The sequence below is a fragment of the Limulus polyphemus genome, unplaced genomic scaffold, assembly GCF_000517525.1.
Source record: "Limulus polyphemus unplaced genomic scaffold, Limulus_polyphemus-2.1.2 Scaffold4881, whole genome shotgun sequence".
Classification (NCBI taxonomy): Eukaryota; Metazoa; Arthropoda; class Merostomata; order Xiphosura; family Limulidae; genus Limulus; species Limulus polyphemus.
Genome location: NW_013670491.1, coordinates 56,827 through 72,906, shown reverse-complemented (window position 1 = coordinate 72,906; position 16,080 = coordinate 56,827). Strand labels below are relative to the sequence as shown.

Genomic DNA, 16,080 nt, shown 5'->3' with positions numbered 1-16,080 from the left:
TGAATCGAGAAAGAATAAACTAGTTTTATTTAAGAAAGGAAAAATGAATAAACAAATACAGACGTGACAATGGAATTAAGGCCTTTACTGACTCTATAATAGAATCAAGGCTCTTGCAGACTTTGTAATATAACCTAGTCCCTTGCAGACTGTATGACAGAATCTAGATCCTTGCACCTCTCTAATAACATCTAAGCCCTTGCAGACTCTATAATATAATCAAGGCTCTTGCAGACTACATAATAGATTCAACTCTCTCGTAGACTCTACAATATAATCTAGGTCCTTTCAGATTCTATAACAGAATCTAGTCCTTTGCATACACTGTAATATAATCTAGGCTCTTTGATACTTAATGTTAGACTCTAGGTCTTTTTAGATTAAATCTCTACTGAGAGCTAGTAACAGTCTGTAAGAAGTATTTTCTAGATTCTCGTGGAAAAAGAAGAAGAAATGGATCTACTTTGTTTGGTTTTCTTAAATTATATTTTTTTATTGAAATTAGTAGCCGAAGAGTCTACTGTCATGACAACAAGTAGTCCATCAGATAGGATGGATAAAACTGGTTCCAGTAATCAGTCAATGGGACCATTTTAAACTGATATTATTGCCTTCCCTATTTATAATTTAAATTTTTTAGTATGATGGATCTTTTGTTTTGTTAGCTTTCTACCTGAATTGCTGCATTTTATGACTGTTGCTAGGCTACATCAGTTGTGATTATTTTATGTACAGATTTCAGTAGTTAGTTGTCGTAATATAAAGGTTATATTTATTTACATTTCACTAAATGTGTATCTATGTAAAGTTTGTGATGCTCTGAATTATAATAGCATTATTTTGTTGATATTTGTTTTCACGGCCATTTTGAATTGCCACTTTATTATCAGACATATTTTTTTTCTTTAAAGGCATTTTTTTTAACTGCTCGAATACAGATAGCCATGTTATGACAGTATGTAACATCATCCAAAATATGTCTCCAATATCATACCTAATTAGAAAAAAAAAATAAATCCGATGCTGCTTTATATTTTGTACAGTACAGTTTTTAATATTTGATATTGAATCACTAAAACAATTTGCACTAGTGGGGTTGACCGTCACATTATAACGCCCCCACGCCTGAAATGGGGAGCATGTTTGGTGTGACATATAACCAAGTAACACAGTGTACTTCTAACGCTTCAAACAAGAACATAGCCACACTCAAATAAAATTAAATGATACATGGCCGCCATATTGAAATTACCCATAATTCCATTTCTTTCTGATTTCCCACCCAGATTAAATTTTTTCAATATAATAGGATATTGATGTAAATATCAATGAAAATCTGCCAATTCAAATATTGTTACGCCCATGAGATATGTAAAAATGTCAAAGTTTTAATTTTCCTCATAATACTCACAAGCCTAGCCTCCACTCCCCCCCTTTCCCGACGAGAATGAGTGGAAGGTTACCAATAGACATTTTTCATCATATGGTTTTGTGTTTGTACAAGTGTGACGATTAGTTATAGAGTGTTTTTAGCTGGTCCCTCGAGATGAGTAGTAGGCTCGTCTCAGCTGATGAACTAAAGGAGGTTGGTATATCTTAGATACAGATATATCTTGTCTAATTTCTTTGTTTGCCTGTTTATTTCTTATTAAGCACAAAGCTACATAATGGGCTATCTATTATATATATAAAGAGAAGTGTCATCTGTGTGTGCCCAGTTTTCACGTCTATAGGTTTTGGCTGTTCTTAACCAGTCTTTGGAGTAATTTCAGTAAAAGTCCCAAATATATTCAAAATATTTTATCACTCAATGACTACTTTACATCTTTGCTTACACTAAAATATAGGTTAAAAACGTCAACTTTTAAAATTATCAAAGTAAAATAAAAGATTTAAGTATTAAAACCATAATGACAAATAAATGATAAATCCATCCTATATGGCATATAGAAGCCGGTGCCGAAATGTGGATAATAATGGTGGTAAATTTTGTCCATCACAGGATGCCAGGTTAATCCACAGCTCGGCATTAGTATCTATTATACAGCTGGGTAGACTGAAATACCTTACAACAATCAGCTTAGAATGTACGGTTCAAGCTCTACATAATCATATGTTTTCTATATAAAGTACGGCGAACATTAAATTTATGCAGAAAGTATCTGATCATGTAGAGTTTAAACCATTTATTTTCAATATTAAGTATAATGTAAATACATAGATACCTACAATGTATTATAATTGACTTGTTCAACATTTTATTTTAATAAAAGTTGATAACCCTCTTCTTTTAGTAAAGCTATGGGTCAGATAGAGTTTTCTACTTTCAAATGAAACTGTTATCTGTTTTAGCTAACGCAAATGTCAAAAGTTTTTCTAAACTTGACATTCTGCCTTGCATATTTTTTACACGTATTATGTTTGTTTCTGTCTTTATTTTATTGAAAATACGGCATTTATATATCAAAATATAGCTTTATTAAAATATAAATTATTGCGATAATTACGAGTACCATGAAAAATAGGCTTTGTTTCACCAATAAAGACAAATAATGAATTGTATTATGTGTTCATATAAATCAAGGTGCAGGTGAGAGAAGTTTTCAAAATTAAATGACAATCTACTTTTTCCATTGTATACTGTGTTTAGTCTCTTAGCCATGGTTATGCACTATTGTTTGACATCTCAGTTTCTGTACTTGAACATCCAACACCACTGAAGGTGCAACATTGGAAGAAAGGTATGTAAGCAAATGGGATTCAGTTTCTTCAGCCATCTTTCACATGAGAATAGCCCTTGATTCAGTTTCTTCAGCCATCTTTCACATGAGAATAGCCCTTGATTCAGTTTCTTCAGCCATCTTTTACATGAGAATAGCCCTTGATTCAGTTTCTTCAGCCATCTTTCACATGAGAATAACCCTTGATTCAGTTTCTTCAGCCATCTTTCACATGAGAATAGCCTTTGATTTCGATGTGTAGCCGGAAACTTGTGAACTTCAACTTCAAATTATTGTTTCTTATTTTGTTAATGGAACCAGAAAGTGTAATCAGAATAAAAATAATTAATTAATTAACAAATAGAACTTAGTTGATCGTATGAGACAACCATGGCAACGATTCATACCGATCGCCACACGTTATATTATAGTATCTTCTTATTACACTATCTATGCAGCTGTGTATATGGGATCTAAAATGTAAACTTCAAAAGATGAGTTTTCCTTATCACTACCAGTCGGTTAATTTTTATTAATTAAAAAAATATATGTGACAGACAGACAGACACGTAAAAATAAGTGATTTTTCACTTTTTTTTTCTTTTTGGGCTTAAATATTTCGTAGGAAATAGTATTTACAACCACTGATAGAAGCATGGACATAAATGGACTGAAATGAATTCATTCAAGTGATAATATAACCAAACGAAGTACAAACTGAAGATTACAACAATACACTAAAGGTCAGATACTGTTGAACGACCTCTTGGGATTAATGCATCCAAAAAGGAAAATCATAAGAAAATTTTCAAAAATATATTGTAATTATAATTACACGTTCATTGTTTTATTTTGTTTTCTGTTTTAATTGGAACTAGCTGGAGTACTCGTCCGTTGGACGAGTGAAATTAAAACTCGATTGTAACAAAGGATAGGAAATTGTGCTTTTTTTTTCTTAGCATCATAAACATTAAAAGTGCAATGAAAATACATAAAAGTAATTGTTGCAATGACTTTTCTGATCTGGAGGTTTTCGTTAGTAGTATATCAGATGAGGGCGTTGCTCTAATTGGCGTGAATTCAGAAATTGTGGCTTTCTTGAAGGCTACGTTGAATATAAAGTATAGAATTTCTGTGTTACTTTGATCACCTAAAGAGTGTAAACTACATTATGTAGATTTTGTGTTGCTTGTCTCACCTGATAATTACGTATTGTATTATCTAGGTTTTAGGTTTCTCTTCCTTTGCTCACATAACTGTTCTATTATGTAGAATTTTTGTTGTGCTCAATACCTGATAATCCTAACTTACATTATATAAAGTTTGTGTTTCTTTGTTCATCTGATAATTATAAGTTATATTATTTATACTATTTTATTTTGTATTATTTTGACCACCTGATTATGAAGTTCAGCCGATGTTTTATATAATATTTTTGGTTCTTTCTATCATATTTATCAGTTTTTCTTGAGCGAATTATTATTAAAAAATACAGATGTATGAATTAGTTTTACCTTTCCATCGTTGTTCCCGAAATACGTTACCGAAACGGTTTGTTTTGAATATCTACAAGTTAACTATCTATAATAACTAATCACAGCATGTTAACATTTTTTGAAACAAAGTTCAACCAAATAATTTAATAGAATCGATGTATATAACTGCACGTAATCTCCGAACCTCATGAGATGTTGTTGAGTTAACAGCTGAACTTATATACCTTGTATTCTGTTTTTATAAGTAAGAAAGGTATGATTAATTACCTATACTGATTGGTTGATTTTACAGCTCGTCACTCAGGAAGGATCTAAAGTGGATATTCGATTTCCTACCTTCAGCAGTCCAATTACCTCTCGCACCGTTTCTCCAGCTTGTAACTCGCTGAGACGAAGTCCGAATAATCACAAAGGTCTCTTTAATTGTCCTAAGACGCCAAACAGAAAGGTTAACACAAAATATGCTTCTCGCCAAGGTAAGCGAATTAGGATTTTTTTTTATTTGTTGTTGTATGTTTAAACTACTTGGGAATCTGTGACACAAACGACATATTTGTCTCAGTCGGAAGCGATTAAGTTAGCAACACAGAATAACGCCCCCCAGTGGCACAGCGGTATGTCTGCGGACTTACAACGCAAGAAACAGGGTTTCGATACCCATGGTGAGCAGAGCACAGATAGGCAATTGCGTAGCTTTGTGCTTAACGTCAAACAAACAAACACAGAATAACGACTGTAATCAATAATTGAAAAAATAAGTGCTATATCAAATATTACGCGGAGCCATTTTGTGTCAAACTTATTGTCATCAACGTTAATATTGCTAAGAATTTACTATTAACAAAATATGAAGAGTGTGTATTATGGTTTACTTTTCCGAATAAATTAAAATGTTTAATGAATGGTTTATATACGAAGTACAAATGTTGCTTCGTACGAAAGTAAAATATAGGGTCGAAGAGCTATTCATTACTCCTTTTAAACTTAAATACATAGTGAGCTAATTGATTATGAGAAACTGTGTGTTTGTAGCTAAGCACAAAGCTTTACAAAGGGCTATCCGTCCTCTCCCCACCAGGGGTATCGAAATCCGATTTCTAGCGGTATAAGTTCGCAGACATGCCGCTGTGCCACTGGGGGGCAATTAAGAGGAAAGTAGACAGCCAATTATGACTTAGCTTAAACTTATTAGGTTGGATCTTGCTGCCACGCCTCCATTGTCGTTTTCCACCAATCATGATTTAATTTATACGTATTTGGTTGGATTTTACTGCCACACCTCCTTTGTCGTTTTTCGCCACAACACCTAGTTACAAACAGGGGTCTACAGATACAATATTTACATACAAGGTTAGTATAAAGTTAATTGACTTGAAGGTGTACCAGTAGATAACTGTAGTATTTGTTAGATGAGATAACGAAAAGACGATATTAGTATCAAAATAATTCTCACCAGGAGGCGATATTATAAACATAACATACCCGTGAATGTAAAAGAAAAGTGTCAAACATTCGCAATGACTCCTGGTAGTTTACCTATGGACACTAGAACTGTTCTTGTAAAGCATTGTGATAATGTTGCTCTATATAAAGGTAGCATATAGCAATGACCTTTAAAGATGTTGAGATGATCATGTAAGTTGGAACATGTTATCATTCTTACAAGAGAAGCTTTGACAGAAACATTGTTGGGACATGCTTACAGACATTGAGTAATGAGCCCTTGTTGATTTTTGGCCAAAGACCAATTCAAGTTTTATCTTATTATAATGTGTGCGACAACCGATAATTAACCAATGGCAAATATTTAGAGAAGTATAGAAGATCACGAGAGTTGGTGAAAAGGAGTTTAGGAAATCGAAAAAAATATATATGAAAAATAAGGTTAGGTGAAAATGTAAAAATTAATAATAAGGATTTATTTAAATACATTAAACAAAATGTTATTATGGGGATGACACAGATAGGCTGATATCTGATGATTATAGGATGGCTAGGTTATCAAATTCTACTTTCTTCAATTTTACTAACGAAATATTCCTCATCCTGAAAAGTTGCTAAATGGAAACAAGATTAACCAAGATGATCACATTAATTCTGAGCTTGTAAAAAAAACAGGAAGTTTAAGAAATGAAAAAACTCCTGGGTTAGATAATATTTTCCCAAGGGTGTTCAAAAAGGTTAAGGATTACATATATAAGCCACTTGTTAATTATTTTTGTAAGTGTGCAGGTGCCAAATGATCGTTACTTAATGTTACTCCTCTTTTCAAGGGAGCTCATAAAAATTATCACAATAATTATAGGCATATTATATTAGTGAAACCATGCTGACCTTTGCTCTTTTTGATTTCCATCAATCACATAGATGAAGAAATGATGAAACAAAAGTTATATAAATTTACTGATAAAATTAAAGTTTTGGTTGTCGCTGGTTGTGAGGATGCTGCTGCTGCTTTTCAATATTAAAATTTACTGATAAAATTAAAGTTTTGGTTGTCGCTAGTTGTGAGGATGCTGCTGCTGCTCTTCAATATTAAAATTTACTGATAAAAATAAAGTTTTGATTGTCGCTGGTTGGGAGGATGCTTTGTCTGCTTTACAATATTTAAGTTTACTGATAACATTAATGTTTTGGTTGTCGCTGGTTGTGATGATGCTGCTGCTGCTTTACAATACTTAAGTTTACTGATAACATTAAAGTTTTGGTTGTTGCTGGTTGTGATGATGCTTCTGCTGCTTTACAATATTTAAGTTTACTGATAACATTAAAGTTTTGGTTGTTGCTGGTTGTGAGGATGCTTCTTCTGCTTTACAATATTAAAATTTACTGAAAAATTAAAGTTTTGGTTGTCGTTGGTTGTGAGGATGCTGCTGCTGCTTTACAATATTTAAGTTTACTGATAACATTAATGTTTTGGTTGTTGCTGGTTGTGAGGATGCTGCTGCTGCTTTACAAAATGGTTTTGATTATATGATGAGTTGGGCAAATCAATGTCAGATCACTTTTAATGATAATAAATACATAATGTAGTTGGGATATCACAATTTGATTTATTATGGAAGTAACCTTTAATAATTTTATTGAAAAAGATGATCTTGGTGTTCTGGTTGATCAGTCTCTTAAGCCATTCAAGCAATGATCTGTAACTATTGGCAGAATTTTAGCTTGTACCTACATAAATATTGAATACAAGCCTAAAGATGTTATAATTTCGTTGTAAAGATAACTGGTTAGGGTACATTCGGAGTATTTTGTTTCAGTCTTGGGCTACTTACCTTAAGAACTCTGAATTTATGGAAAGGGTGTAAAGGAGGGCTACTTCGGATGGAAGGGTTGTCTTATGAGGAGAGTTTGAAATCTCTCAAATTATTTTCCCTGGAAAGAAGAAGAATTAGGTGGGATCTGATTGAGGTATTTAAGATTCCAAAGGGAACTGGTAGTGTTGATTATCACCTTTTTTATATTTAACAGTGAGAATAGTAGAAGTAAGGAACATAAATGTGCATGTTGGTAGAATAGGGCTTATCTTCAGCTAAGACAGTTTTATTTTTCTAAGAGGGTGGCTGGCCTTTGAAATGGGCCGTCTTCAGATGTGGTGGGTCCAGTTAATTTAAAGGAGTTTATGGGAAGGCATCATAACTATATGAGAATGTTAAGTGGTGGTTTTAAGTGTTTTATTTTTAATTAGTGGGTGGAACGGCCTAGATGGACCAACAGGTCTTACCTACAGTGTAATAAACTTTTATTAATAATATAATTTACACAGACACTGTAATGATATTTAACCAATAATGTAATAAACTAACCCACCAATAATGTAATGTAACTCTAACCGTTAATGTAATAAACTAACTCACCAGTAATGTAATGCAACTCTAACCGTTAATGTAATAAACTAACCCACCAATAATGTAATGCATCTCTAACCGTTAATGTGATAAACTAACCCACCAATAATGTATTGCAACTCTAACCATTAATGTAATAAACTAACCCACCAATAATGTAATGCAACTCTAACCGTTAATGTAATAAACTAACCCACCAATAATGTAATGCAACTCTAACCGCTAATGTAATAAAACTGACCCATCGTTAATGTAATAAAACTGACCCATCGTTAATGTAATAAAACTGACCCATCGTTAATGTAATAAACTAATCCACCAATAATGTAATGCAACTCTAACCGTTAATGTGATAAACTAACCTACCAATAATGTAATGCAACTCTAGCCGTTAATGTGATAAACTAACCTACCAATAATGTAATGCAACTCTAGCCGTTAATGTAATAAACTAACCCACCAATAATGTAATGCAACTCTAACCGTTAATGTGATAAACTGACTCACAGATAATATAATAAACTGACCCACGAATAATGTAATGTGACTCTAACCATTAATGTGATAAACACACTCACTGATAATGTAATGCTACTCTAACCATTAATGTAATAAACAGACCCACCGATAATATAATAAATAGACCCACCGATATTGTAATAAAAAGACCCACTGACAATGTAATAAAAAGACCCACCGATAATATAATATAATAAATAGACCCACGATATTGTAATAAAAAGATCCACTGATAATGTAATAAAAAGACCCACTGATAATGTAATAAACAGACCCACCGCTAATATAATAAACAGACCCACCGATAATGTACTAAACAGACCCACTAATAATATACTAAACAGACCCACTGATAATGTAATAAACAGACCCACTGATAATCTAACATACAATATTCAAAAGTTGGTAATTATTACTACAACGCGAATATCATAAGATAATTTGTTTAACAAACCATATGTGTCTTAAAATTACTTATTAATTGTCTTTTAACTAAAACTAACCAACTGTTAAATAAATATAGAAAGCAGTGTTACTGTGTTTTTAACTGAAAACAAAGCAACAAATAAGTAAAATCATTCCTCCGTCCATAACATACTTGTCACAAACGCTTTTGTAACTAAAAACAAGTAGTGGCCCACATTTTTATGCCCCTACATTCTATGCCCCAACATTCTACATTTTTATGCCCCTACATTCTACATTTTTTATGACCCAACATTCTACATTTTTGATGCCCCAACATTTTACATTTTTTATGCCCCTACATTCTACATTTTATGCCCCAACATTCTACATTTTTAAGCCCCTACATTCTACATTTTTGATGCCCCAACATTCTACATTTTATGCCCCTACATTCTACATTTTTGATGCCCCAACATTCTACATTTTTGATGCCTCTACATTCTACAATTATAGTTGTAACAGTCTGTTGTCAGTTACTTCTTAAACAATTATTAACCAATTTTTTGTGAATCTAGCATTTTTGTGATAACCTTATCATTGAAGATGTAATTTTTCTGACTTCTCATTAATATTGAAGAAACGTAGTTTTTTAAAAATACACAGAGATCATGTATTACTATCGCACTCTTCTAACGCCTTTCTAAACATTTGGCAACATTATTAGTCAGAGTGTTTAGTTTTCTGTCATGTTCCTTCCAACATTTGCTCTCAGTTCATGCGTTATCTTGAATGTTTCTCTGACGCAGTTACAACACTTACAAGATGAGGTAATTCTATTTCATAGATATTGTTCCTAATTCCGGGAGCATTCTTTAATTCTAATAATTACAAGAATATGATGGTGTTTCTGGACGTCCAATATATAAATCACGTTTTAAGGTTGTTTGACATCTTTCTCACAAGATATATCTATAAATGTTGAATTACATTAATATATTTTACTTCTTTGTATCACAGATAAGAGAACTCATGGACCAATGATGACTGTGACGTAAATTGACCAGTCTCTTTCTTATAGTCTATAAATGTTACTGCACCTAACGCCACACTCTATGCAACTAGGATGTACATCGAAGTTATATGTTGCGTTTCTTCGATAATTTTGTGTTTGGTGATATTTAAAGAAAATGTATTATTCATAAACAACTAAATAAAAAAAAAGCATTCAGAAGTAATTAAAGAAGTTGTCGCTTCTTTATTTTTTACAATTGTATCTAAAATGAGGACAAAGTGTCGTCTATAGAGGTCGAGTACGTTATATTAAAACTCACTACGTCGTCACAATTCATTTCATCTCATCCGGTCATGCTTTATCTGACGACTGTGCATCTTGACAATAGTCCTCCCACATAGCTTCCCTTACATAAAATTCCGTAATACACAACTCTTCACTCTTACGCTCCATAATTTATCTAGTGTAGCTTTTACTTTTTTTTTGTTGAAGAAAAAAGCTACACAATGGTTGATCTGTGCTCTGCCCACTGCGGATATCTAAGTCCGAATTTTAGCGTTATAAGCCCTCAAGAGGGCACATAGCGTAGAAGAAACACGTTTTCTGTTATAACAGTTCGTTAATATGTCTTCGTATGTATTAAAATGAACACTGGTTTCATTCCATTGGTGTTTGAGGGGGCGACGCTGAACAAATTTATCGCGGGAGCAACGTGTGTACATATTTAAACTGTTGGTTACATGAACGTATACAGAGATTGAAAACCTTACATAAAACGATTTTGGAGACTCACCACGTTGTTACAATCCAAGTCACCACATCTGATCTTGGTGTATCTGGTGGCCGTGCATCTTCACAGTAGCGCTACGACGTATTTTCTATTGCAAAAGATACTGTGGTAAGGCTGGAATGATCAAAGCATTCCCCTCCTTTCTGTCTGTTTTCCATAATTCATCTAGTGAACAAAGACTACGGTTTTTCCACCACACACATTTAAATAGTTGATAACACTGAAAATCATAGGCCTGTGTCCAGCAGTTTAACCGTGGAATAGCGTAAATACCAAATTCACTTTAAAGCTGCAGGAGGTATGTGAAGGTTGAATGGATATGTCGTGGAAGCAGTCTGTGTATACGTGGTTTGTGTCGCTTTTCCAGTCGGAAACCATTCTTAATTATGTTGCAAAGCGTAAGCCATGTGGCCGCCATTGTCCACCGACCAGTTTTCGTGGACTCTCTCTAGCTATAAGATGACATACTTTGCTTAATGCGACTGTGGTACAAGTTGTTGCAGGTCTCCTTCTGAATGGTGCACCAATTTGAACCATATTCTTCTGTGTTCCAACACCATTTGAGTACAGAGATATGTTCGTACTGGAATTTCTATTAGAAAGGGCTGTTAAATACCATTTCTTAAAAGCGGTGGCGTCACACAACCGACAAAACGTCACACAATATCCAAATGTAGTTCACATACTTTCCGTTCTACCACGACTTTATATTGACTGGGCTTGTCACGTGACTTGCTTATTTGAATATTCAGCATAGTTCAAAATAACGTAGTCAACCCTCTTTAGAACCTACTTTACCCATATCACGATGAAGCGTAATAACACGACTATAAAACGTTTTGTACACCAATAAACAATGAAATTGTAATAACTTCGATTAACATGTATCCGGTGTAACCTGATGTGAGTGGTGTTGATTGGTTGTTTTAATTATTTCTCTAGTGATTAATTTTCAAACAGTAAAACATACATGTATCAAATGTCTGTTACTGTTAACAACAAACACGCAAGTATCAAATGTTTGTTGCTTTTAACAACAAACACACACAAGTATCAAATGTCTGTTGCTTTTAACAACAAACACACACAAGTATCAAATGTATGTTGCTTTCAACAACAAACACACACAAGTATCAAATGTTTATTTCTGTTAACAACAAACACACACATGTATCAAATGTCTATTTCTGTTAACAACAAACACACACAAGTATCAAATGTATGTTGCTTTTAACAACAAACACACACAAGTATCAAATGTCAGTTTCTGTTAACAACAAACAGTTACATACTTTGCGTAAAATCTTTTTATTTCCATGTAGTCATATTAATTAAAATGCTATCATAAGTACGGTAATACTTATAGTAAGAATGAGGCACAATACATGCAATACAAACTATTTACTCATATACACCTACAACAACTGAATAATAAATCTTTAAAAATGTTTGAGATACACCCTTACGTGATAAACAAACCACATACAAAATTACAAATCATAGAACCACTTAAGAAAGTAAACAGAGCAGATACAAAAAATCCATAAACCACAAATTTCACAGTCTCACTAACTGACATTGTTGAATGCGTCTTGGATATCAACACAAATGAATAAATTATTTATAAGATCATGTCACCTTGTATGAAAAAGTGCACGAACAAGTGGAAAATATATTTAAAAAAATTGAAAATCTAGGAATGGGTGCACCAAAAATTGAGGAAACAAAGTAGGAAAGGTCGTGGTGTAATAAAACCTCCTCTGTACAACCTTATAAGGGGGCGTGTCCAACATCTGCTTCATGCCTACTTAGTCTTTTTTATATTCATGATATTATACAAGTGATGGGTACATACAAAAGTGTGTCTATGATTCTTCTACTTTTGTATAGAAAGTAACGAATCCATAATGTCGATACACAGAAACCTCTTAGGATTTTGTATCTTTGTATTTTAATCCATCTGTATAGTTAATGTATGAAATCCTGTTGCATTCTCATGCAACTGAAAAGGAGGAAAAGTTGTAAAGAACAAAATGTACAATTTATGGGTCCAAACGAATATTTTGTTCTTCTGGTGTCGTATAATCAGACTCTATAGTACCTGTATTGCCTTCAATAAATCGATTCACAGAAACCACTAGTCATTGTGTAATAAGCATATGTAATTTGATAAGTTTAGTCCACCTGGCTTATTGTATACAGAATAGAAAAAATAAACGAAGTACGCGAAGTCAGGATGTTGGACACGCTCCCTTGTGAGTTTGTACAGAGGAAGTTTTATTACATCACAACCATTCATACCTTGTTTCCTCACTTTTTGATGCACCCATTCCTACACTTTCAATTTTTTAAACATTTTTTCCCACTTGTTTATTTAAGATATTGAACACTGTCTACTTGCAACACCTAATGATTCAAATCTAGTAAAGTTTATATTCCAGTACATCTTACGAAGATATTAGTAGACGAGTTTTTAGCGTGCTGGACTGAATATACAAGTGTCCTTGTTTTGCGTCCTATTGCCATAAAAATAAAAGCAACAACAATATCGCGATTTGCACTTTGCACTTTATACAAGTAATGATCAACAATCGATTAAATTAAGCCAAGAATTGGTGCTGGTGCCTTTCTTCTAGTCTATCAGTTCCAAACATTAGGGATTAAAGTAAGCCAAGAATTGGTGCTGGTGCCTTTCTTCTAGTCTATCAGTTCCAAACATTAGGGATTAAAGTAAGCCAAGAATTGGTGCTGGTGCCTTTCTTCTAGTCTACCAGTTCCAAACATTAGGGATTAAAGTAAGCCAAGAATCAGTGCTGGTGCCTTTCTTCTAGTCTATCAGTTCCAAACATTTGGGATTAAAGTAGGTCAAGAATTGGTGCTGGTGCCTTTCTTCTAATGTATCAGTTCCAAACATTAGGGATTAGAGTAGGTCAAGAATTGGTGCTGGTGCCTTTCTTCTAATATATCAGTTCCAGACATTAGGGATTAAAGTAGGCCAAAAATTGGTGCTAGTGCCTTTCTTCTAGTCTATCACTTCCAAACATTAGAGACGGTTAACGTAGATAGGCCTGAATAAACCAAAAACGAAGATACTACCAAAAATACCAATAGATATGTTTTAAAAGCAGAGTTTCTTAAGATAGCTGCATCTCCTGTCTTGATGAAGAAAACACGCTGAATCATGTTTTCCCAAAGTCAATTTTAAATTTGCTTTACTTTACACATTGTTAAATATTTGTAGATCACGATTTTGCCCGGCATGGCCAGGTGGTTAGGGAGCTCGACTCCCAATCCGAGGGTCGCGGGTTCGAATCCCTGTCACACCAAACATGCTCGCCCTTTCAGCCGTGGGGGCGTTATAATGTGACGGTCAATCCAACTATTCGTTGGTAAAAGAGTAGCCCAAGAGTTGGTGGTGGGTGGTGATGACTAGCTGCCTTCCCTCTAGTCTTACACTGCTAAATTAGGGACGGCTAGCGCAGATAACCCTCGTGTAGCTTTGCGCAAAATTCAAAAAACAAACAGATTACGATTTACGAGCGTTAGAAGTACTTATTGCTTTGTTATAGTGCTGACTTTTGGTACTTGGAGGAAATATTCTATTTTTAATTTATATAAAAATAATTTTTGATCTAGATATCTTTGGTTTATTATGTTGTATATATTCATTTAGATAATTAACCATTATGGTCTTGGAATAAACCCTTAAAAAGGTATCTGAGTTCTAATTATCCTTTCCAGTGGTTCTATAATGGGATTGTGCTTAATTTATTTACTTTAATTGTAGCGTCCTATAACTGGATTTAGTCGGTGAATAACAGTTTTAGATAAGAGACATTGTGTTCTCGCGTACCAATAGTTTTTGATGGTTTACACTGACTGGCTTATATTCAACCAACTAGACATTGCCACACCAGATAATGACGAAAAAAGTGCAGGTAGTTATAGTATTCCCAGCGATAGTGTGGTGAATGTACTCACTGTCACCAGGACAAAAATGCCAAACGACAAACGACAAAAAGAAAAAAGGTTTTCGCCACTACATCAGACATATTGAGATGGAATTTTATGTTTCTGTACGAGCAGTATCGTCAAGATAGAAAGCCTAAACTCTTCAAAAATTATATTAAATAACTCAGGGTATATTATTTACGTGTTACACGACAATCCAGAAAATAACTTACCACTAACCTAGCTGTAACTATAGGTGTGAATGTTACTTGCAAAACAGAAAGATATACGTGAACAAGAAATGATTTCAGTGGACGGGTTGCGGCTGGAATCCACTGAATATAAGAGATTGCCAGCAAAAAGGCTGAAATTAGCTTTATACTTCAAAGAAAGAGATGAGCAGAGCAGGAGAAGGGTGTTTTTTTGTTTTTTAAAGATGAATCTACATTCAAATTGTTTGTCAGCAATCAAGGATATTTTGTTTCATGACAGAATATTATCACCGTCAACATTTACAGTGAACCATAATAGACGAGCAATACAAGTTTAGAATGAATCTCAGACAATGGTGTAGGGGATCTACATAAAATTGATGGCACACTGACTGCTGACAGGTCAGTTACATTCTTATCCTTCATATTAATCCCTCAAGAATATGTAGGGATTCAACGTACATGAAGAAAGTGGTTCCAAGTATACGTAAATGTGGTAAACAATAATTGGAACAATCTCAAGTTTTCAACCAAGGCTCGGCCTGCAAGAAGTCCCGTTATGACGGTTATTAAGGTTGCATTGGCTTTTGTTGAAACTGGCAGTTGGGATTTTGAAAGAGGTGGAACTCTTTTTTTTGTAATCTACATTGTAGTAGCAGCGTGACACAACAGAGGACATGTTATTTCATTCAGAAAACCAGGAATGCCGTTGGCTTGAATCTTCAAGAGTCGAAACTCCATTCCAGACCATTCTATCCGAATTTAACCCGAATCTTGAAGAGGAGAAACTCCATTTCAAACCATTCTATCCGAATTTAACCTGAATTTTGAAGAGGCGAATTTCCGTCTCAGACTATTCTATTTGAATTTAAACCAAATTTAGAAAGGCGAAATTCCATTCCAGACCATTCTATTCGAATTTAACCCCAGGAACTTGAGAAGATGAAACAGCAACCCAACAAGTTGGTTTAATTATGAGAAGTAATTCAATTGAAACAATATCTCACGATCATGCACTGATACACTTTTTATAACATAAATCCAGTTATTGTGCTTGTATAAGTTATTCACATTTCTTTTTGTATTTTCAAGACAAATTTATTTCCGAGTGCTCCTGTACA

The 16,080-nt window shown here is 33.8% G+C and overlaps 1 protein-coding gene across 1 annotated transcript in view; it reads left to right on the top strand.

Annotated features, from left to right (window-relative positions):
• Nucleotides 1-10,131, top strand: part of LOC106471821 (popeye domain-containing protein 3-like) — a gene marked incomplete at its 5' end in the record, with an annotated part of 12,853 nt that extends 2,722 nt beyond the window's left edge. Inside the window, 2 exons of the mRNA XM_013932441.2 lie at nucleotides 4,509-4,692; nucleotides 10,012-10,131. Of these exons, the coding sequence (XP_013787895.1) occupies nucleotides 4,509-4,692; nucleotides 10,012-10,049 (222 nt within the window). The remainder of the gene's footprint in view (nucleotides 1-4,508; nucleotides 4,693-10,011) is intronic.
• Between the last annotated feature and the right edge of the window lie 5,949 nt (nucleotides 10,132-16,080).